This window comes from Carcharhinus amblyrhynchos, chromosome 17 (genome assembly GCF_965287045.1).
Source record: "Carcharhinus amblyrhynchos chromosome 17, sCarAmb.v2.hapA, whole genome shotgun sequence".
Lineage (NCBI taxonomy): Eukaryota > Metazoa > Chordata > Chondrichthyes > Carcharhiniformes > Carcharhinidae > Carcharhinus > Carcharhinus amblyrhynchos.
Window position 1 is genome coordinate 56,038,432 of NC_137340.1, and position 21,612 is coordinate 56,060,043.

At 47.7% G+C, this 21,612-nt stretch overlaps 1 protein-coding gene across 1 annotated transcript in view; it reads right to left on the minus strand.

Annotated features, from left to right (window-relative positions):
* The window catches only part of LOC145354544 (glutathione S-transferase omega-1-like), a 36,150-nt gene that overhangs the window by 12,825 nt on the left and 1,713 nt on the right, over positions 1-21,612 (minus strand). Inside the window, exons 2-5 of the mRNA XM_080205997.1 lie at positions 14,880-14,988; positions 12,477-12,699; positions 3,191-3,292; positions 201-307 (exon numbers count right to left, since the gene is read on the minus strand). Of these exons, the coding sequence (XP_080062123.1) occupies positions 201-307; positions 3,191-3,292; positions 12,477-12,699; positions 14,880-14,988 (541 nt within the window). The remainder of the gene's footprint in view (positions 1-200; positions 308-3,190; positions 3,293-12,476; positions 12,700-14,879; positions 14,989-21,612) is intronic.

Sequence of the window (21,612 nt, forward strand, 5' to 3'; positions counted from 1 at the left end):
CCCCCGCCATCCCCACCCCCACCCCCACACCCACACCACCCCGGCCCCCGGCATTGAGCTGTGACTTTTTCACAAAGGATTGAACAATGAGCCAATCCCACAATGAGACTGGGATGTGCGCCGACCTGCCCCCCACTCACTCCTCCCTCACTCACTCACTCCTCCCTCACTCACTCCTCACTCACTCCTTCCTCACTCACTTGTGAAAATGAAAGGCCTCCATTCGGTCAAACCAGGGCCATATCAAATAGTCAACCATCGACACCGTGTCTCCACCAAAGAAACGAGTCTTCTGCTCAGCTAATTTCTGTAACAAAGCAGCGATCAGGAGGGAGCCGGTTAGATTGCAGAACTCGACATGTACAGAGAGTTCACATTTCACCACCCGCTCAGTGTTCTCCCTTCCATCACTGTCTCCACCCGACCAGGGCCCACACAACCCCTCTGCTCAATCTGAGGCAGCTGGAGGCCTGAGGGTCTGGGAGGTGAGGCAGCCGTTTCCTTGGAGACTGAGGGGAGAGTTATTTGTAAAGTCCGGGTTTCTGAAGGGTTTGGTCAGGTCCACGGGGAAAACCATGTTTCCATCGGCGGAGGGTGCAGGTCGCTGGGGATCCAGGTTTCAGCCTGTGAGCACGGACAGGATCCCGGGGAGGGAGGGCGGTGGAAGCAGAGGGGAGCTCTTCCTCAAGGAATTGGATGGCCATGAGAGAAATAGGGGCAAATTTTACCATCCCGCCCGCCCGCCCCAGGGATGTGGGGTAAGGGGCAGAGCACGGAAAGGCCTGTTACCCTCAGGTGGGACATTCCGGTTTGGGGATGAGGCCGGAAATTCCCATTTATAAACTTTCACAGATCAGGAATAGAGCGGAGGAACTGGCTGGATTGTTCCACAGAGAGCTAGCAGGGACCCGAAAGGCTGAATGGCCTCATTTCCAGTGTAAGTGTCTGTGCAATGTTGTCGCATTTTGAGATTATGCGATGCTGGCTGACCCCCGCCAGCCCCCGTCCATCCGACCAGACTAACAACATCCGGGCTCCGGATCTCATCAGGCAACTTCCGGTTCCGGTTCGGATTCTCCCGCCTGTCCTCCGCTCTCTGCCCCCAGATCAGGCCGGGTATCCGATACCCGGAGGGAAAGGCCGCCAGCTTCAGCCGGGACTCTGTTTAACCATCTTGCCCCAAGCCCACCCCCTGTGAGGCCCCCCTGACCCACTGGGACTTCGTTCATCCGCTTCCTGTGAATGTGGCGGTGCTGATTTGACCCCCTTCCAGGGTTTTCTATCCAGCCTCGTCAGGACCTCACTTCCCTCTCCTTGAACTTTCCTCTGCCTTCATCCACTCTCCGCCCTCTGTCTGCCATCATGTGCCCTCAACTTACCCCCGCACACCCCCACACAACCCTCCCTCCGCACAGCCCTCCCCCCACCGCACAGCTCTCCCCCCCCCGCACACCCCCACACAGCCCTCCCCCCACACACACCCCCACACAGCCCTCCCCCCACACACACCCCCACACAGCCCTCCCCCCACACACACCCCCGCACAGCCCTCCCTCCGCACAGCCCCCCCCCTCACACAGCTCTCCCCCCTGCACACCCCCACACAACCCTCCCCCCGCACACCCCCACACAGCCCTCCCCCCCCACCTGCACACCTCCACACAGCCCTCCCCCCACCCTCCGCACAGGCCTCCCCCAATCCCCCTCGAGCACCCACACAGCCCTCCCCCCCCCCACCTGCACAGCCCCCACACAGCCCTCCCCCCCCCCACCCGCACACCTCCACACAACCCTCCCCCCCACACAGCCCTCCCCCCACACACACCCCTGCACAGCCCTCCCCCCACACACACCCCCGCACAGCCCTCCCCCCACACACACCCCCGCACAGCCCTCCCCCCACACACACCCCCACACAGCCCTCCCCCCACACACACCCCCGCACAGCCCTCCCCCCACAGCCCTCCCCCCACACACACCCCCGCACAGCCCTCCCCCCACACACACCCCCGCACAGCCCTCCCTCCGCACAGCCCCCCCCCCTCACACAGCTCTCCCCCCTGCACACCCCCACACAACCCTCCCCCCGCACCCGCACACCTCCACACAGCCCTCCCCCCACCCTCCGCACAGGCCTCCCCCAATCCCCCTCGAGCACCCACACAGCCCTCCCCCCCCCCACCTGCACAGCCCCCACACAGCCCTCCCCCCCCCCCCCACCCGCACACCTCCACACAACCCTCCCCCCCACACACCCTTGCACAGCCCTCCCCCCCACACACCCCCGCACAGCCCTCCCCCCCACACACACCCCCACACAGCCTTCCCCCCCTGCACACCCCCGCACAGCCCTCCCCCCACACAGCCCTCCCTCCCCAGTTGACCCCCTTGTCTTCGCTTCATGGTGGCACAGTGGTTAGTGCTGCTGTCTCACAGCACCAGGGACCTGGGTTCAATTCCCGGCTCGGGTCACTGTCTGTGTGGAGTCTGCACATTCTCCTTATGTCTGAGTGGGTTTTCTCTGGGTGCTCCGGTTTCCTCCCACATGCCAAAGATGTGTGGATTAGGTTGATTAGCTGTGTTAAATTGCCCCTTAGTGTCAGGGAGATTACAGGGTAAATATGTGGGGTTATGGGGATGGGGCCTGGGTGGGATTGTGGTCAGTGCAGGCTCGATGGGCCAAATGGCCTCCTTCTGCACTGTAGGGAATCTATAATTCTATGATTCTTCGAAGACCTGTCAATTTTTACCCATCATCTGCCATCATTAACTGATTATCCGGTGATATCCCATTGCTGACTGTGGGATCTTGCTGTGTGCAAATTTGCTGCAGTGTTTTTGGCATTAGAATGTCAAAAGTGTGATCTTGTCTGTAAATCACTGGGGGATGCCCTGAGGTTGTGAAAGGTGCTATATAAATGCAAGTCGGATTTGTCATTTATCTTTTGATTCTACACATCAGTGTGACAGTCTGGCTTGACCCCTGGCCTCTTCAGTTTGTTAGTCGTCCTCTGAGACGGAGAGCCTGTGGGTCAGTTCCATGAGGTTAGAGAGGCAGGAAAGATCCCACAGCGATACTCCGAACCACTCTGCCACATTCCACACCACCATAATCCGACACCAGCTGAGTTCCTGCTCCCTGGGACACCAGCCAGTCCATCACCACCCGGTTCCCCAGCTCACCCTTTACCTGCTCAAGGTTGGTCAGTTGAACCTGCAGTTCCTCCTCCATTTTGGAAGTATCCATGGATTTTCTCCTTTCCGCTTGAATCCTGTACATGAGGCCGACCACCTGGTGACAGGAAGGATGGAATAGTGAGCTTGGTAAGTCAGACACTGTCAGGAGCTCTCTCACACAGCACGGCTCTGAGTTACACTGCAGGCAACAGGCTGTTCACTGTCTGGATGCAAAAGACTTTACCAGCAATGTTCCAATGGCAGCGATGACCCACTGAGGAACACTCTCACCTCACAGTCATGTTATCCAGGCAGACATTTTAACACAAAAATCTACACTAGGATTCCAGTGCAGTGCTGAGGGAGTGCCGCACTGTCAGAGGGTCAGTGCTGAGGGAGTGCCGCACTGTCAGAGGGTCAGTGCTGAGGGAGTGCCGCACTGTCAGAGGGTCAGTGCTGAGGGAGTGCCGCACTGTCAGAGGGTCAGTGCTGAGGGAGTGAGATGTTTATGATGAGGGGTGTGGAATGAGTGAATCTGGGGGAAGAGTTCTAATGATTTAGTGGGTAATTGGGAAGGGAACTGAACACCAGCAGTGACTGTTTGACCTCCAATGAGAGCAGGAGCCTGTCTGGCTTTCATCAAACCTGATGTGGAGATGCCAGCGTTGGACTGGGGTAAACACAGTAAGAAATCTCACAACACCAGGTTAAAGTGCAAGCAGTTTATTTGATAGTAACCCTTCCACACTCCTGACAAAGGAACAGTGTTTCCGAAAGCTTGTGGCATTGCTATCAAATAAACCGGTTGGATTTTAACCTGGTGTTGTGAGACTTCTTACTTCATCAAACCTGCCATCTGCTGGAAGCTTGAAACTCCAGAGAAACTCACTCCATTTGCCTTCTGTCATTGAGGAAGTTCTGCTGCAGATAATCAGATCACTCTCCAATCAGTCACCCTTCCCTCAGAAAAAAACCTTCCATTCAATTTCTGATTCTGGACACATGGAAAACCCTAACCTGTATTTTTATTGTGGCTATACCCTGAACCTACTTCCTTTTCCTTATCCCCCGCTATTCTGTCAAGGAAATGATGTGGACGTTGTGAAACCCTTGTACGCACGCTTGTCAAAACAAACCAACCTATATAAAAAGGAGGAGAGTAGCTAAAGTAAACTGTTGTGTACTCTGCAACTGAGGTGTATCACAGATTGACATCAGGGAACACGGTATTTGCAGGTCTCACTCACTCTGTACCCTACCTCCTACTGCCCTCCCAGGGTGGCCCCCAGCAGATCTCTCAACACCCAGGGTCACATAACCCATTCCCTTAAAGGGGCTACGCCCCAACATCCATAACATAAATGTTGGTCCCTAAGAAAATAGGGGAAATTATCCTGGGGAATAAGAAAATGGGAAAGGCACTGAAGAAATATACTTGTGCCTACCTTCACCATGGAAGACACAAGTTCCAGAGCAGAAACAGAGGCTAACTGAGGAGCTAGCAGGATTGAGAGAATTATAGAAATTCACATCAGCAGAGAAACGGAGCTGGAGAAACTTTGAGACTAAAATAGAAATGATCCTTCTACAACTGACCATTCCAACAGAGGTGGCTGCAGAGATAGTGGATGCTTTTGCTGTGATTTTCCAAAAATTCCCAGGATTCTAGAACTGTCCCAGTAAATGTGACAGCATTATTCAAGAAATAAGGGAAAGAAATCATTTGGAACTGCAGGCTATTTACCCAGAGATTCCAGAGAGAGATTCAGAGAAAGATTCCAGAGAAAGGAGGCGTGTGGGGAAGGAGTAACTGGGAGGAGACAATCATGAAGAACCATCAGAGGAATCACTGGAAAACAGAACGGAGAGGCTCCAGGCTGCTGCTGCCGGCTCCAGATAGAAAAGGCAGCAGAAGGTCAGCGACTCAGTGCTGCCTGGGAAAGGGTACACATCTGGAGCAGTGCTTGTTCTGCCCAACACGGCTGAACAGCTGGAATTGGGCCTTTGAGTCAGTGCTGGATGCAGCTGTGTGAGGCCAGTGCACACGGCCTCAGCAGAAGAGGTTAAACATCAGGAGATAAATGCTCATGGAAAAATCAGGGGTGAGATTTGGAGGGAATTCCAAGGTTAGATCTTCGAAGATCAAGACTTGAAATACCTCATGAGTGGGGCAGAGTCTTGATGAGATTCTGTAACTCACAGTAGACACTGACATCTCGGTTAGTTACTGGGAAATCCATGGTATCTGTCCTGGCATCGTCTGCCATTGAATGTGCAATGCAGTTTGTTCAAGCATGGACTGACTGTTCATTCACATTCACCTCACATCAACCCTGAGTGACAGAGTATCAGATAGATACTGCACACTGTTTCCCCCTTCTGAACATGTACATTGAAGCTCATTTTATTCGTTTAAAAGCTGTAATTGTGTAGCTTTATCCTCGCAGTCAGTACCTCTGGCATCAATCTTTGTCTACCTTTGATCACTAATGGCACTCTACCACACTGAGTAACTCCTGTCCAATGGGCTCCTGCGGGATTTCATCGATGTGGATGGATATCAGTGCAGTTAGCATTGGGTTCACAGTTACCCTCACTTCAGTCTGAAATTGGCTGTTAATCAGTGATTAGCAGTCAGTGATATATACAGTGATTAGCAGTCACAGGGATATATACAGTGATTAGCAGTCAGGGGGATATATACAGTGATTAGCAGTCAGGGGGATATATACAGTGATTAGCAGTCAGGGGGATATATACAGTGATTAGCAGTCAGGGATATATACAGTGATTAGCAGTCAGGGATATATACAGTGATTAGCAGTCACAGGGATATATACAGTGATTAGCAGTCACAGGGATATATACAGTGATTAGCAGTGACGAGGATATATACAGTGATTAGCAGTCACAGGGATATATACAGTGATTAGCAGTCAGGGATATATACAGTGATTAGCAGTCAGGGATATATACAGTGATTAGCAGTCAGGGATATATACAGTGATTAGCAGTCAGGGATATATACAGTGATTAGCAGTCAGGGATATATACAGTGATTATCAGTCACAGGGATATATACAGTGATTATCAGTCACAGGGATATATACAGTGATTAGCAGTCACGGGGATATATACAGTGATTGGCAGCCAGGGATATATACAGTGATTATCAGTCACAGGGATATATACAGTGATTAGCAGTCACGGGGATATATACAGTGATTAGCAGTCAGGGATATATACAGTGATTAGCAGTCAGGGATATATACAGTGATTAGCAGTCAGGGATATATACAGTGATTAGCAGTCAGGGATATATACAGTGATTAGCAGTCAGTGATATATACAGTGATTATCAGTCACAGGGATATATATGGTGATTAGCAGTCACAGGGATATATACAGTGATTAGCAGTCAGGGGATATATACAGTGATTAGCAGTCAGGGATATATACAGTGATTAGCAGTCACGGGGATATATACAGTGATTAGCAGTTACGGGGATATATACAGTGATTAGCAGTCAGGGGATATATACAGTGATTAGCAGTCAGGGGATATATACAGTGATTATCAGTCACAGGGATATATACAGTGATTAGCAGTCAGGGATATATACAGTGATTAGCAGTCACAGGGATATATACAGTGATTAGCAGTCAGTGATATATACGGTGATTATCAGTCACAGGGATATATACGATGATTAGCAGTCAGGGGATATATACGGTGATTATCAGTCACAGGGATATATACGATGATTAGCAGTCAGGGATATATACAGTGATTAGCAGTCACGGGGATATATACAGTGATTAGCAGTCAGGGGATATATACAGTGATTAGCAGCCAGTGATATATACAGTGATTATCAGTCACGGGGATATTTACAGTGATTAGCAGTCAGGGATATATACAGTGATTAGCAGTCACAGGGATATATACAGTGATTATCAGTCACAGGGATATATACAGTGATTAGCAGTCATGGGGATATATACAGTGATTAGCATTCAGGGATATATACAGTGATTAGCAGTCACAGGGATATATACAGTGATTTATCAGTCACGGGGATATATACAGTGATTAGCAGTCATGGGGATATATACAGTGATTAGCAGTCAGGGATATATACAGTGATTAGCAGTCACAGGGATATATACAGTGATTAGCAGTCAGGGATATATACAGTGATTAGCAGTCACAGGGATATATACAGTGATTAGCAGTCATGGGGATATATACAGTGATTAGCAGTCAGGGATATATACAGTGATTATCAGTCACAGGGATATATACAGTGATTAGCAGTCAGGGATGTATACAGTGATTAGCAGTCACAGGGATATATACAGTGATTAGCAGTCACGGGGACATATACAGTGATTAGCAGCCAGGGATATATACAGTGATTATTAGTCAGGGGGATATTTCCACTGGTTACAGGTGGCACTGGGTGTTGGTTTGTTTGTGAAGTTGTAAAACAGAATGAAGTGAGTTTGTGATGAAGGAGTACTTTCATTATCTTTCACTATTGGAGTGTAAACTGAGAGGCTCAACAGTTCTGGGACCAGCGGACTCAGAACTAATCAGCTTTTCATAGTGAATTTATTACAATTATTGAAACGCAGAATTGTTTTTGTTTTGTGGAGATTTTTTCCCTAGCCAACAGGGAGGTTTCCCACCGTCCACAGGCAATTTAGTCGACTTCCCTGACGCTGTACCCACAGTGAGCTACAAGGTAAATACATCTCGCTGCTCTACACACTATTTCACCTCTCAAACTGAAACTCCGCACTGTGACTGGTGGTGTCACTGTTACAACAAGCTACACATCACTATCTCATGAGCGTAACCATTAACCCATTCTGCTTTGTCAGGTGTAGCAGCATTTTTCGATTTGTTTGTGGGATATGGGTGGCGCTGGCTGGCCAGCATTTATCGCCTATCCCTAGCTGCCCTTTGAGAAGGTGGTGTTGGTGGGCTGGCTTCCTGAATTGCTGCAGTCCCTGAGGTGTAGGTACACCCACAGTGCTGTTAGAGAGCAATTCCAGGATTTTGATCCAGCGACAGTGAAGGAATGGCAGATATTTTTCCAAGTTAGGATGGTGACTGCTCTTCTCCTTCTAGATAGTAGAGGTCACCAGTTTGACTGGTGTTGTCTAAGAATCCTTGGTGAGTGCATCTTATAGATGGTTCACACAGCTGCTATTGTACATCGGGGATGGAGGGAGTGTGTGTCACAGCGCGTGGAGGAGGTGAATGTCAGAGGAAATGGAGGGGTGGATGGAGTAGAGGATGGAGGGAGTGGATGTTGGAGGGGGCGAATGTTGGAGGGGTGGAGGGAATGGATGTTGGAGGGGTGGAGGGAGTTGATGTTGGAGAGGGTGGATGTTGAGGGGTGGAGGGAGTGGATGTGGAGGGAGTGGATGTTGGAGGGCGTGCAGGAGTGTCATGAAAAAATATCACGGAAACCCAAAAAAACTGGAATATTTTCCATTGGGAATATTCTGGGGATATATTGAAATGGTGGGAATGTATGTATAAGATAATAGAAGCAAGAGTCAGAGTGACTGTGAATCAAAACTGTGATTTGGATTTGTGAATGAGCTAAACAACACTGCAAGCAGGTGTTTATCTGAGAAATGCAGCAAAACAAGATTAGATCAGAATGGGTTGTTAGGATTCACAGGATAAGATCTGCAACATGTCTTCAGGAAGCTGAATGAAGTGAGCTTACTTTTCTCCTAAATTCTAAAGGCTAAAATAGAGGTTAAGGTAATTAAATCTGGGACACGACGGTTCTACATAAATTAGGCAACATTACAAAGAGATCAAAGGGAGAAAATGTATTTAAGGAGATACTGGAACTAACATGGGAATTGTTTTAGATCTCAGTCAACTACAGGAGTAGCAATGGGAAGAAATCCTGACCTGAAACACAAACAGCTGGTTAACCTCAGAGGCAATCCCAACAGAGGTAAAGGAACGGTGTGGTAAAAACTAGTGGATTTTATAGGTTCTAAAATCTATAAGGTGTTGTGGAACAGACTGGAAAGCTAGTTCTGAAGGTAGTTAAATTAAGATTGTTTGGACCTGTTTAAAGTATTGATATTATGTGAAGCCATTTCTTACCGAAGTCTACTTCTATTTTACTGTATCATTTTTTCCATTTTTTTAATAAATATTCTCTTTGATAAAATCATCACAAGGATCGGGGCTTAATTTTTGGATTTCAAACCTCTCCAAATTATGCAAATGGTAAATACAGTTGAGGGCAGTTGTTTCCAGTTTCCAGTCTGGGATCAAAACTTGGCATTTACCTTCAGCCTTGCCTCCATGCAAGCTCACAGTCAAGCAGGCGGCAATGTCCTGGATGGTGTCGAGCTTCCTGAGTGTTGGAGCTGCACCCATCCAGGCAAGTGGAGAGTATTCCATCACACTCCTGGCTTGTGTTTTGTAGATGGCGGACAGGCTTTGCTGGGTCACGAGGTCAGTTACTCACTGCAATATTCCTAGCCTCTGATCTGCTTTTGTATTAAGGGAAGAAGCCACCAAAAGCAACAACGAATAGGAGCCAGCAGAGAGAGAAAGCACGGAGGAGAGGAGCAAAGCAAGGCTCCAGGCAGCAAGTGTGCTGCTGTTGGCAAGCTCCAGATGGCGAGGGCTCGGGGGATGTGCTGGATATCTGAAAAGGCAGTGGGAGGTTGGTGATTCTATACTCTAGACCTTTCGGGCAAAGGTAATCCTTTTGATGGCCTGCGTGGTGTGGCTGGATTACTGAAGTTGTGCCTGTATATCAGTGCTGGAGTGCAGCATTGAAAAACTAGTGCAAGTGGTCTCAGGAGAAGAAATTAAACCATCAGGGGGTGTGCAGTCATCGAGCCTGAGCAAGAAAGAAGGAAATTCAAAAGTTAGATCTTCGAAGAGGAAGACAGGAGATTCCTCATATGGGAAAGAGAGATTTAATGAGATTGGGTAGTACACAATGGATACTGACGCCTGGGTTAGTTGTTTAAAAATCTATGGGATCTGTCTTGGTTGCACCTGCCATTTATTGTGCAATGTAATGTGTTTGCCCACAGTTTGTCTGTTAATTCACATGTACCTCGTGTCAGTGCTGGATGTTAGAGTATGAAATAAATATTGTAAATTGTTTTACTTTTCTAATTCTGTAAAGTTTATATTTTTTGTTTAAAAACTGTTGAATCTTGTGGCTTTATTCTCTTAGTAAGTACATTAGATATCAAACTTTGTCTACTTTACACAGAACATTGCTGGGTTATAGCAGAGTTTGGGGAGCCAGCTCAGGATCATAAGGAATGGCAGATTTTGAGTAAACCTGGTCTGTATTCTCTGGAGTTTACAGAGATGAGAGGCCATCTCATTGAAACAGAAGATTTGGATGGATTATTACCGGATGGACACTGTGAAGTTGTTCCTGCTGGCTGGGAATCTCGAACATTGGGCACAGTCTCATGATAAGGGATCAGTTATTTCAGACTGTGCTGAGGAGAAATGTCTTCACTCAAATGAATCATTGGAATTTGTTCCCCTGTTGAATATAGGAGGGACAAATCTTGGGATACGGAAATGGGCAGGAATCCTGGGATCAGCAATGGTGAATGGTACAGTAGACCTGGTGGATGTGTGGTCTCCTCCTGCTCCTGTCTCTTGTGTTCTTGACTGACCAAAAATGAAGTACTGGAGGAGAAAATGATGGGATGCATCTGAAGGCAATATAATGTGAAAATTCAGCAAAAAACCACTGAGGGCCTAGTTACAGGAAGGAGCTAGATAAAAACAAATCAGTGGCTAAATGGTCAATACAGTAAAAAGTCTGACAACACCAGGTTTTAGTCCAACCGATTTATTTGATAGTAAACTCACAAGCTTTCGGGTTAGCCCCTTCGTCAGGTGAATGGAGAGTTAGAACTCTCCATTTACCTGACAAAGGGGCTAACCCAAAAGCTTGTGAGTTTACTATCAAATAAATCGGTTGGACTAAAACCTGGTGTTGTCAGACTTTTTACTGTGTTTACCCCAGTCCAACACCGGCATACCCACATCATAAATGGTCAATGCCATTGGTGGTCAGATAGTGGGATTGTCTCTCAGAAAAAACAGTCAAGAGCAACTCAATTAATAACTTGACAGTTTAGATTGATAAAAATTTCTAGCTAATGGTACTGAGGGATATGGAGTGAAGATGGTTATACTGAGTTCAGAACAGGTCACCCCTGATCTCACTGATTAGGGAAACAGGTCCGAGGGGCTGAATGGCTTCTCAATGTAACAGTCTGAGCCAGGGAAAGGTTCCTGCTCGATTTTACAGGTTTGTGGCTATGAAATGTTAACAGGACAGGCAAGGTCACTTCAGAAGAAAATACTAAGCCAACATTCCTGGTTTAAACTGCAGAGTGAAGGCTGTAGGAGATTATAATGTGAAAGAACCCCTTAGTCAACATGGACTGAGCATCTGGTCTGAAAGGTGTGGAACATCACCCTCGGGTGCTGCCGGATTAGCCTCTCCATATTCCACATTCCCCTTACAGAGCTGTACTCCCTCCACAGGGCCTTCCTCTGCCTTATTCAAACTGAACTCATTTCCAGACGCTCCGAGTTCCAATACTCAGAATTCCGACTGGCCACCATTGGCTGCTCTTCTCTCCTCCCTCCCGTGTTTTGATTAGTTTGAAAGAGGAATTTTCCACCTTCCTCTCGATTCAGACAGGAGATTTGGGTGAGAGATATCTGTGTCAGGAGATTGACTCCAGCTAATAATAGCTTTCAAATCAGTTTAGACTCGTTTGGAGGAAGGGATTAGTTCCAGCAACAGAAGTCAGGGGAATCACTGGTCGATCTAGTTCACTTTCTGCACCCTGATAATTGCTAACATATTATTAGGTTCTTGACTAATCACATTGATCGATCTCTATTAATTAGCAAGTTGTGCTCAGCTATGTGGCAGGACACAAGAGAGCGACTCATCGAAGAGCTAAAGCTAGCACAGTGGGAAGTCTCACAACACCAGGTTAAAGTCCAACAGGTTTATTTGGTATCACGAGCTCTCGGAGCACTGCTCCTTCATTCACCTGATGTTGTGAGACTTCTTATTGTGTCCACCCCAGTCCAATGCCGGCAACTCCACATCAAAGCTAGCATAGGCATGATGGGTTGAATGGCCTCTTTCTGAACTGCATGATTCTATGAGCTGGCTGAAGGCCATTCGTCCCTTTACCCTGCGTCTGAGTAGCTAAGAGACCAATAAATGCATCAATTCCCTGTGTACCTTACTGAAATGTTCCAGTAACATCTTCTGTTTGGCCTTCTCATAGGGGTCACTGGGAATGAGGCGTTTCGCAGGATACTTGTCATCCAGAAACTCACAGGTGATTGGAGAATCACAGACCAGCTCATTCTGGCAGGTCTCCAATACTGGCACCAAACCAAGAGGATTCTTCTCAAAAAACCAGTCAGGTTTATTCAGCAGATTGATGTTAACTGTTTCATACCTGAGAGAGAATAGAGTGTGGATTAAATCCGAGTAACCATCGGAAACATGGCAAACTGGGGAGTGAATAAATCATACAGACATTCAGGAGGAGCAAGGGTTTCCTCAGCTGGAAAAACCATGAAGGAATCTGAGCACATCCTGTGGGTGGGCTTGTTGGGCAGCAGAACTAGTCCAACATTAGCCCCCGGTAGGATGGTTCTGGGGTTTTGGGTGATCTACACCCTCTGCCACCAGAGAACGCATCAATCAGGGGTGAGGGGTTGTGATTGATGGGACTGGAAGATCCCACCAGTGGGAAGGGCTGGAAGATTTTGGCAACTTGTCTGTATATTTAGAGTGTGAAACTGTTGCTTATGAGCTAGGTCACAATAACACTTCCTCAGCAGCACGGTGGCACAGTGGTTAGTACTACTGCCTCATAGCGCCAGGGACCCAGGTTCAATTCCTGGCTTGAGGCACTGTCTGTGTGAAGTCTGCACATTCCCCCCATGTCTGCATGGGTTTCCTCCAGGTGCTCCTTTCCTCCCACAGCCCAAAGGTGGATAGGCTATGCTAAATTGCCCCTTAGTGTTCCGGGATGTGTAGGTTAGAGGGATTTGCGGGGTAAATATGTGGGGTTCCGGGGATAGAGCTGGAGTGGGATTGTTGTCGGTACAGATTAGATGGGCTGAATGGTTCCTTCGGCACTGTAGGATTCTATAATCACAGCAAGACCACAAACTACGGCCCTTAAGATTTTCATCTAAGATTACTCTCAACCTTGTTTTCGAGCCTGTTCTTGCTCAGACCCCTGGATCTCTCTCCAGCTCCATAAAGCTCTGAGATCTCAGTGATTTTCCAGTCCCTGATTTTAATTATTCTGTCACTGGCAGGTCAGCTGTCCGGATCTGAAACTCCGAACCTCCTCTCTAAACACTGCTGCTTATCTACCTCCTCCCCAACTCCAACAAACTCCTTCAAATCTGCCTCATTGACCAAGCTTTTGGTCACCGGTCAAAATATCACCCTCTGGGTCAAATTCTCACAGAATTGTCACGGTGCGGGAGGAGGCCATTCAGTCCATCGTGTCTGCACCAGCTCTCCAAACAGGCATCATGACTTAGTGCCATTCCCCTGCCTTTCCCCCCGTACACCCTGCACATTGTTCCTATAAGTTTGGTTGATAATGTTCCTGTGATGCACCTTGGGGTGTTTTTACCAGGTTAAAGGTCTAGATAACTCTCAGAATAGGAATTGAGGCTGTTTGTGAGGGTGATACCTGCTCCAGGCCCAGTCCTTGCCTGGTGCACTGGGAACTCCCCAGCATTGCTTTCCCATTCCAAGTTTCCCACTCCTCCACTGCTCCTGCCCTGTTCTAGATTGCCTCTCACATTTACCTGTCCTGAGCTTGCTTTTCACCTTCTAACCCCTAACCCTGCCCTCTCCTGGGACAGGCAAAACTTGTGGTCAATTCGAAAAACCTGAGTGTAGTTCCCCCCTGGTCACCTGGAGCAGAGACGAGAAGAACCTGAAGCTCTCTGGATGAACCTACCATCTGTAACTGGACTGTTTCCTTCAGTTAGGAACCTTTCATGTTTGTCTTTGGCACTGAACTGGTTTGGAACATGCTCTACTCTTCAACTTTGAGCCCCCTGCAATGATTGAACTGCTAGTTTGCCGGGTTAGCTGGATCGCAGCTGAGAGAATTCGCCAGTGATCGACCCACTCAACTGGGTCCTGGGAAGATTGAGAAATAATCTCATTGAAACATCTAAGGTTCTGAGTATCTTGACAGAGATTAGATACGGAGAGATTGTTTCCCATGACTGGGGAGTCTCGAACACAGAGACACCTTCTCAAGGTCATGGCTGATTATTTGAGATAAGGAGAAGTTTCTGCATTTACGAGGTTGTGAAGCTTTGGAATTCTGTGTCTGCTCCAGACGGGGATTGATAGATTCCCGATCTCTTCATGAATGAAGGGTTAGGACAGGAACATGGAGTTGAGGTAAAGAATCAGCCACGATTGGATTGAATAGTGGAGCAGGATTGAGGGGCTGAATGGTCTTCTCCTGTTTCCTGGGGAGGTAGATGGCCTCGAGAGGGCCAGATGTGACTGTCCTGGATCACTGAGCGGGCCAAAACCGAGAGAAGTGCCCAACGTGAACTCAGACCAAACGTTTGGAAAGATTGATCTTACTTGATTCCTTTGGCTTCCAGGACCAGGAGAGTGCGGTGGGCAAATGGACAATATCTCATGCTGTACACACGGATCATTCCAGCAGGCACAGGGCCAGGGGGCGGACTCCCTGCAAAAAGACAGGAAACACTCATTGATCATTGCAAAAATGGACTATTGTAGGATTTAGGTGTCCAGGACCCAGGCAACAAATAGCGTGGAAGCTGGCACTGTGTATTTAGCCAACACCCCAGTGAGCCAACAGTGTGGATTGGTGTGGGATTTCACAGCCAGTTACAGATTGATAAGAGGAACCAGAATTATTCACTAGTGAGTTACGCTCTGAGATTTGTTAATATTTGTTAAAGGATAAATGTGTTTGACAAACTTAATTGAGTTCTTTGATAAAGTGATGGAGAAGCAAGTACAGCTGCCTGGAATGTAGGCTTTCAGCAGGGGTTCAATCAGGTGAACATAAGAACATAAGAAATAGGAGCAGGAGTAGGCCACCTAGCCCTTCGAGCCTGCCCCGCCATTCAATAAGATCATGGCTGATCTGAAGTGGATCAGTTCCACATTCCCGCCCTCTCCCCATAACCCTTAATTCCCTTGTCTGTCAAAAACCCATCAACCCGTGGCTTAAATATATTTAGTGAGGCAGCCTCCACCACTTCAACAGGGAGAGAATTCCAGAGATTCACCACCCTTTGAGTGAAGAAGTTCCCCCTCAACTCTGTTCAAAACTGCACCCCCTTTATCTTGAGGCTGTGCCGTCTGGTTCTGTTTTCGGTGCTGACCTGAGCTGCTGGTACAAGTGGAACCTGTGGGATTAAAGGTGAAGCAACAATCTGGATACAAGACTGGGAAAGTTTCAGTGTGGATGGAGAAAGGACGGCTACAACAATAATTTAACAACAATAATGGCTTAAAACTGGCTTTTCTGGCTGAGAGTTAAGCATGCTGGGATTTTTGGTCAACTTTTAATTAAAGCCAGATGCAGGCAGTAAAGAGATTCTGGTCTGGGAGCTGAGATCTGAAACTTCCCAGATAAGGGATGTTGCTGACATTAACCCAGATGTCGTGTCTTTAATTTATTACTGTTATGTGTGCAGCATACAGATTGAACTCAGCATAATGGCACTGTTTGCAAGTAATTTCATTGGATGTTTGAGCCATGTGATTGGTTTCTAGTTACAGTCAAAATTGCAATTTTAAAATCAAAGTACATAAATTGGAATTTGAAATAACTAATCTGAACTTTCAATAATCCTGGGTTCATGTTGTGATTGGGTAGCACAGTGGCACAGGGGTTAGTGCTGCTGCCTCACAGCACCAGGAAACCGGGTTCAATTCCAGTCTTGGGTCAACTGTCTGTGTGGAGTTTGCATGTTCTCCCCGTGTCTGCGTGGGTTTCCTCCGGGTGCTTCAGTTTTTTCCCACACTCCAAAGATGTGCAGGCTAGGTTGATTGGCCAAGCCAAATTGACCCGAGTGTCATGGGATTAGCAAGGTAGATGCATGGGGTTATGGGAACAGAGCCTGGGTGCATTGTGGTCAGCGCAGGCTCGATGGGCTGAATGGCCTCCTTCTGCACTGTAGGGATTCTATGATAAGAAAGGGTTTAGAGCTTGGACTGAACTGTGTGCTCTTTCCCTGGTCTCAGTTTGGAAAATTGTGACACCATCACATTGGAATTTGTTTTATGTCTTATTTTTTAACTGGTGGAGATTTCACCATCTTCTGTTCCTAACTTGGTGATTATTTATAGACATTGGAGATTATGAATTTTATTTTTGGTTCATTTGACAGAGCTTTCGAGACCAAATTAATGTATTTGGCTCCAAGGTCAATGTATCTTTTGTATTTTGTTTTAACTAGGTCACAAGCTTTTCCCAGGGTGGAAGAGTCAATTACTCGGGGCACAGGTTTAAGGTGCGAGGGGTAAGGTTTAAAGGAGATGTACGAGGTAGATTTTTTACACAGAGGGTGGTGGGTGCCTGGAACTCGCTGCCGGGGGAGGGAGTGGAAGCGGATACTGTAGTGACTTTTAAGGGGCGTCTTGACAAGTACATGAATAGGATGGGAATAGAGGGATATGGTCCCCGGAAGGGTAGGGGGTTTTAGTTGAGTTGGACAGCGTGGTCGGTGCAGGCTTGGAGGGCCGAAGGGCCTGTTCCTGTGCTGGAATTTTCTTTGTTCTTTGTTCTGGGTAGATCGTGAATTGCAAATAATGAACAGGTCACAGCCGAGTGGTAACTGAGACCTGAAGGGTTTGTCTCATTCAGATTTCCTCACTGTTCCCTTTTGAACTGAAATGAATGGTTATACTTAAACGTTGCGGTTTCTGATATTTAATTGATTAAATAAATTGAATGCATAAAAGTTCATATAAATGGGAAGTTACCTAAATTCTAAAGGGGTAAATACGTTTTAATTTTGAAAATAAAGGGTAATGGAGAGAGAGTGGGTTTGGGTTTCGAGGGAATACACTTCTGATTTGTTATTAAAGAGGGATAAATTAAAACATATTCTCGGTTCATGATGTCATCATTTGAATCTGGGATAATTTAACAAAGTAATATCTGTTTGTTTTGTGTTTTCTGTATTGTGTAAGTTTTATCTGCAGTTACACCCATGTGAACATGGGTATAAAGTCTGTTCGAATCACACATGTAAAGTACAGAAAGAGGCCATTTGGCCCATCAAGTCTGTATCAACCACAATCCCACCCAGACCCTAATCCTGTAACTCCTGCCAATCCCCCTGATACTAGCGATAATTTAGCATGGCCAATCCACCTAAGATGCAGAGATGCCAGCGTAAACACAGTAATCCACCTAACCTGCACATCTTCAGACTGTGGGAGGAAACTGGAGCATCTGGAGGAAACCCACGCAGATACGGGGAGAATGTGCAGACTCTGCACAGACAGTGACCCGAGCCAGAATCGAACCTGGGTCCCTGGTGCTGTGAGGCAGCAGTGCTAACCCACTGTGTCACCGTGCCCCCGGGAATCGAACCCGGGTCCCTGGCGCTGTGAGACAGCAGTGCTAACACACTGTGTCACCGTGCCCCCGGGAATCGAACCCAGGTCCCTGGTGCTGTGAGGCAGCAGCGCTAACCCACTGTGTCACCGTGACCCCCGGGAATCGAACCCGGGTTCCTGGCGCTGTGAGACAGCAGTGCTAACCCACTGTGTAACCGTGCCCCCGGGAATCGAACCCGGGTCTCTGGCGCTGTGAGGCAGCAGCGCTAACCCACTGTGTCACTGTGCCCCCGGGAATCGAACCCGGGTCCCTGGCGCTGTGAGGCAGCAGCGCTAACCCACTGTGTCACCGTGTCCCCGGGAATCGAACCCGGGTCCCTGGCGCTGTGAGGCAGCAGCGTTAACCCACTGTGTCACCGTGCCCCTGGGATTCGAACCCGGGTCCCTGGCGCTGTGAGGCAGCAGCGTTAACCCACTGTGTCACCGTGCCCCTGGGAATCGAACCCGGGTCCCTAGCGCTGTGAGACAGCAGTGTTAACCCACTGTGTCACCGTGCCCCTGGGAATTGAACCCGGGTCCCTGGCGCTGTGAGGCAGCAGCGTTAACCCACTGTGTCACCGTGCCCTCGGGAATCGAAGCCGGGTCCCTGGCGCTGTGAGGCAGCAGCGTTAACCCACTGTGTCACCGTGCCCCCGGGAATCGAACCCGGGTCCCTGGCGCTGTGAGGCAGCAGCGTTAACCCACTGTGTCACCGTGCCCCTGGGAATCGAACCCAGGTCCCTGGCGCTGTGAGACAGCAGCGTTAACCCACTGTGTCACCATGCCCCTGGGAATCGAACCCGGGTCCCTGGCGCTGTGAGACAGCAGTGTTAACCCACTGTGTCACCGTGCCCCCGGGAATCGAACTCGGGTCCCTGGCGCTGTGAGACAGCAGTGCCTACACACTGTGTCACTGTGCCCCCGGGAATCGAACCCAGGTCCCTGGCGCTGTGAGACAGCAGTGTTAACCCACTGTGTCACCGTGCCCCCGGGAATCGAACCCAGGTCCCTGGCACTGTGAGGCAGCAGTGTTAACCCACTGTGTCACCGTGCCCCCGGGAATCGAACTCGGGTCCCTGGCGCTGTGAGACAGCAGTGCCTACACACTGTGTCACTGTGCCCCCGGGAATCGAACCCGGGTCCCTGGCACTGTGAGACAGCAGTGCTAACCCACTGTGTCACTGTGCCCCCGGGAATCGAACCCGGGTCCCTGGCACTGTGAGGCAGCAGTGTTAACCACTGTGTCACCGTGCCCCCCGGGGAATCGAACCCGGGTCCCTGGCGCTGTGAGACAGCAGTGCTAACCCACTGTGTCACCGTGCCCCCGGGAATCGAACCCGGGTCCCTGGCGCTGTGAGACAGCAGTGCTAACCCACTGTGTCACCGTGCCCCCGGGAATCGAACCCGGGTCCCTGGCGCTGTGAGGCAGCAGTGTTAACCCACTGTGTCACCGTGCCCCCGGGAATCGAACCCGGGTCCCTGGCGCTGTGAGGCAGCAGTGTTAACCCACTGTGTCACCGTGCCCCCCGGGGAATCAAACCCGGGTCCCTGGCGCTGTGAGACAGCAGTGTTAACCCACTGTGCCACTCATTGATTCAATGTATTTAAATGTTAATAATTTGGGAGTTAAGTTTCTGTGAGAACATCAATTACGTAACAACAGATGATAGGATTTTTTTCCTATTATTTAGGTTACCAGGGTTACAGGAGTGGAAATGATTAGAAGAGGGACAAATAACACATTTTTAGCAGATCATATTATCCATAAATAAAATTGCCCGAAGCTGATGAAATGATGGAGAAGTTTCTCTGTAATTTGTTAAACTGGAGGGAATCACTGGAATTGTGCTTGTACAGTGGGGCATTGGGTTAACTGAGTCACTAAAGAACAGAGCAGGTGTCAGTGAGTAGGAGGCAGATTTTGAACTGTGACTGTTGGAATTTTAAATTTAAAATGGTAGTTGTCACAAAAGTGTTTATTATGTAAATATGGGTGATCTTTAAATATTAAATACATTGGAGAGTTAAACCTTCATAACTCTCCAAAATCCCGATTTACATTTAGTTTTCCTTTTCCATTTCTACCAATAATTTATGATTGTCCTGTGCTTAACTCTGCACCTGAAATGGTTCAATGATAATGATTTTGGGTAAGGTATTATATGACCCGCTCGGAATGGTACCAGTTTTATTAGATTTCACTAAAGTACATTTAGCAGATTGGTAACCTAGAGAGTTTTATTTTTTATTTGACACAAGATTGCTAAATGAAGAAGTGACAAATGAAGAGCAAGGATAGTCTGGTGATCCAAAGGTCACCAGCGGAGAGAGAGTTCATTAACGATGTAGTGACAGGTTACAGGGCAGGAATGTCCACAGTTAACACTCCTGATTTCACACATCTGAACATTAAACTTCACACATTGTCTCAGTCTGCCCAGTTAATCTGAACGGTACTATAGCAGTTAGACAGATAGATACAGGCAGCACTGAGATAGATATCGTTTCCTTTCCAGAAAGGAAAAGTAACAGAATGGTTTCATATGAAAATATTGTTACGAATCAAAAATTCTGTGAATTGTAAATTTAACATTTGTAACATGTTCTGATACTATCTGACTGGGAAAGAGTTTGGTAATGGTCTGTGATCCATTTCGTTTTAGACTCCAGGATTGAGAGGAGGAACTGTGGATGGAGAAAGAACGGCTACAACAATAATATAACAATAATAATGGCTTTAAACTGGCTTTTCTGGCTGAGAGTTAAACATAAGAACATAAGAAATAGGAGCAGGAATAGGCCATCTAGCCCTTCGAGCCTGCCCTGCCATTCAATAAGATCATGGCTGATCTGTCGTGGCTCAGTTCCACATTCCCGCCCTCTCCCCATAACCCTTAATCCCCTCTCTTATCAAAAACCCATCAACCCGCTTCTTGAAAATATTTAGCGAGGCAGCCTCCACCACTTCAACGGGCAGAGAATTCCAGAGATTCACCACCCTTTGAGTGAAGAAGTTCCTCCTCAACTCCGTTCTAAAACGCCCCCCCTTTATCTTGCATGCTGGGATTTTTAGTCAACTTTTAGTTAAAGCCAGTTGCAGGTGGTAAAGAGATTCTGGTCTGGGAGCTAAGATCCGAAACTTCCCAGATAAGGGATGTTGCTGACATTAACCCAAACGTTGTGTCTTTAATTTATTACCGTTATGTGTGCAGCATGCAGATTGAACTCAGCATAATGGCACCGTTTGCAAGTAATTTCATTGGATGTTTGAGCCATGTGATCGGTTTCTGGTTACACAATTGGCTGAATGACAGAGAGTCTTCTGGAAGCAATGGAGGATTGGTCAATAATGTGAGGCTTCATTTGCCAGCAATAACTCAGGAGAGAATAACCATCACAAGACAGGTGCCCTGAAGGATGCTTCAGTGAAGAAGATAGATTCTACATTGAGGATATTTCAAGGCCAAGGTAATATGTATTTCCAGTTAAATAGTTAAAGTTACTGTTCAGTTAAAGTGCAGTTTAAGAGTTAAAATTCAGTTGAAAGTTGATGTTCAGTTAGAGTTAAAGTTCAGTAAAGAGTTAATGAGCTGCGACTGTTTATGTTTGAGTTGGTACCAGAAGTGTTTAATAAAGAAATAATTGAATTACTGTCCTTGTGTCTCATTAAACTGGAATACTTGGAAGGTGTTTAAATTAAAAGCTGAATAAGATTCATAATGGAGAGTTG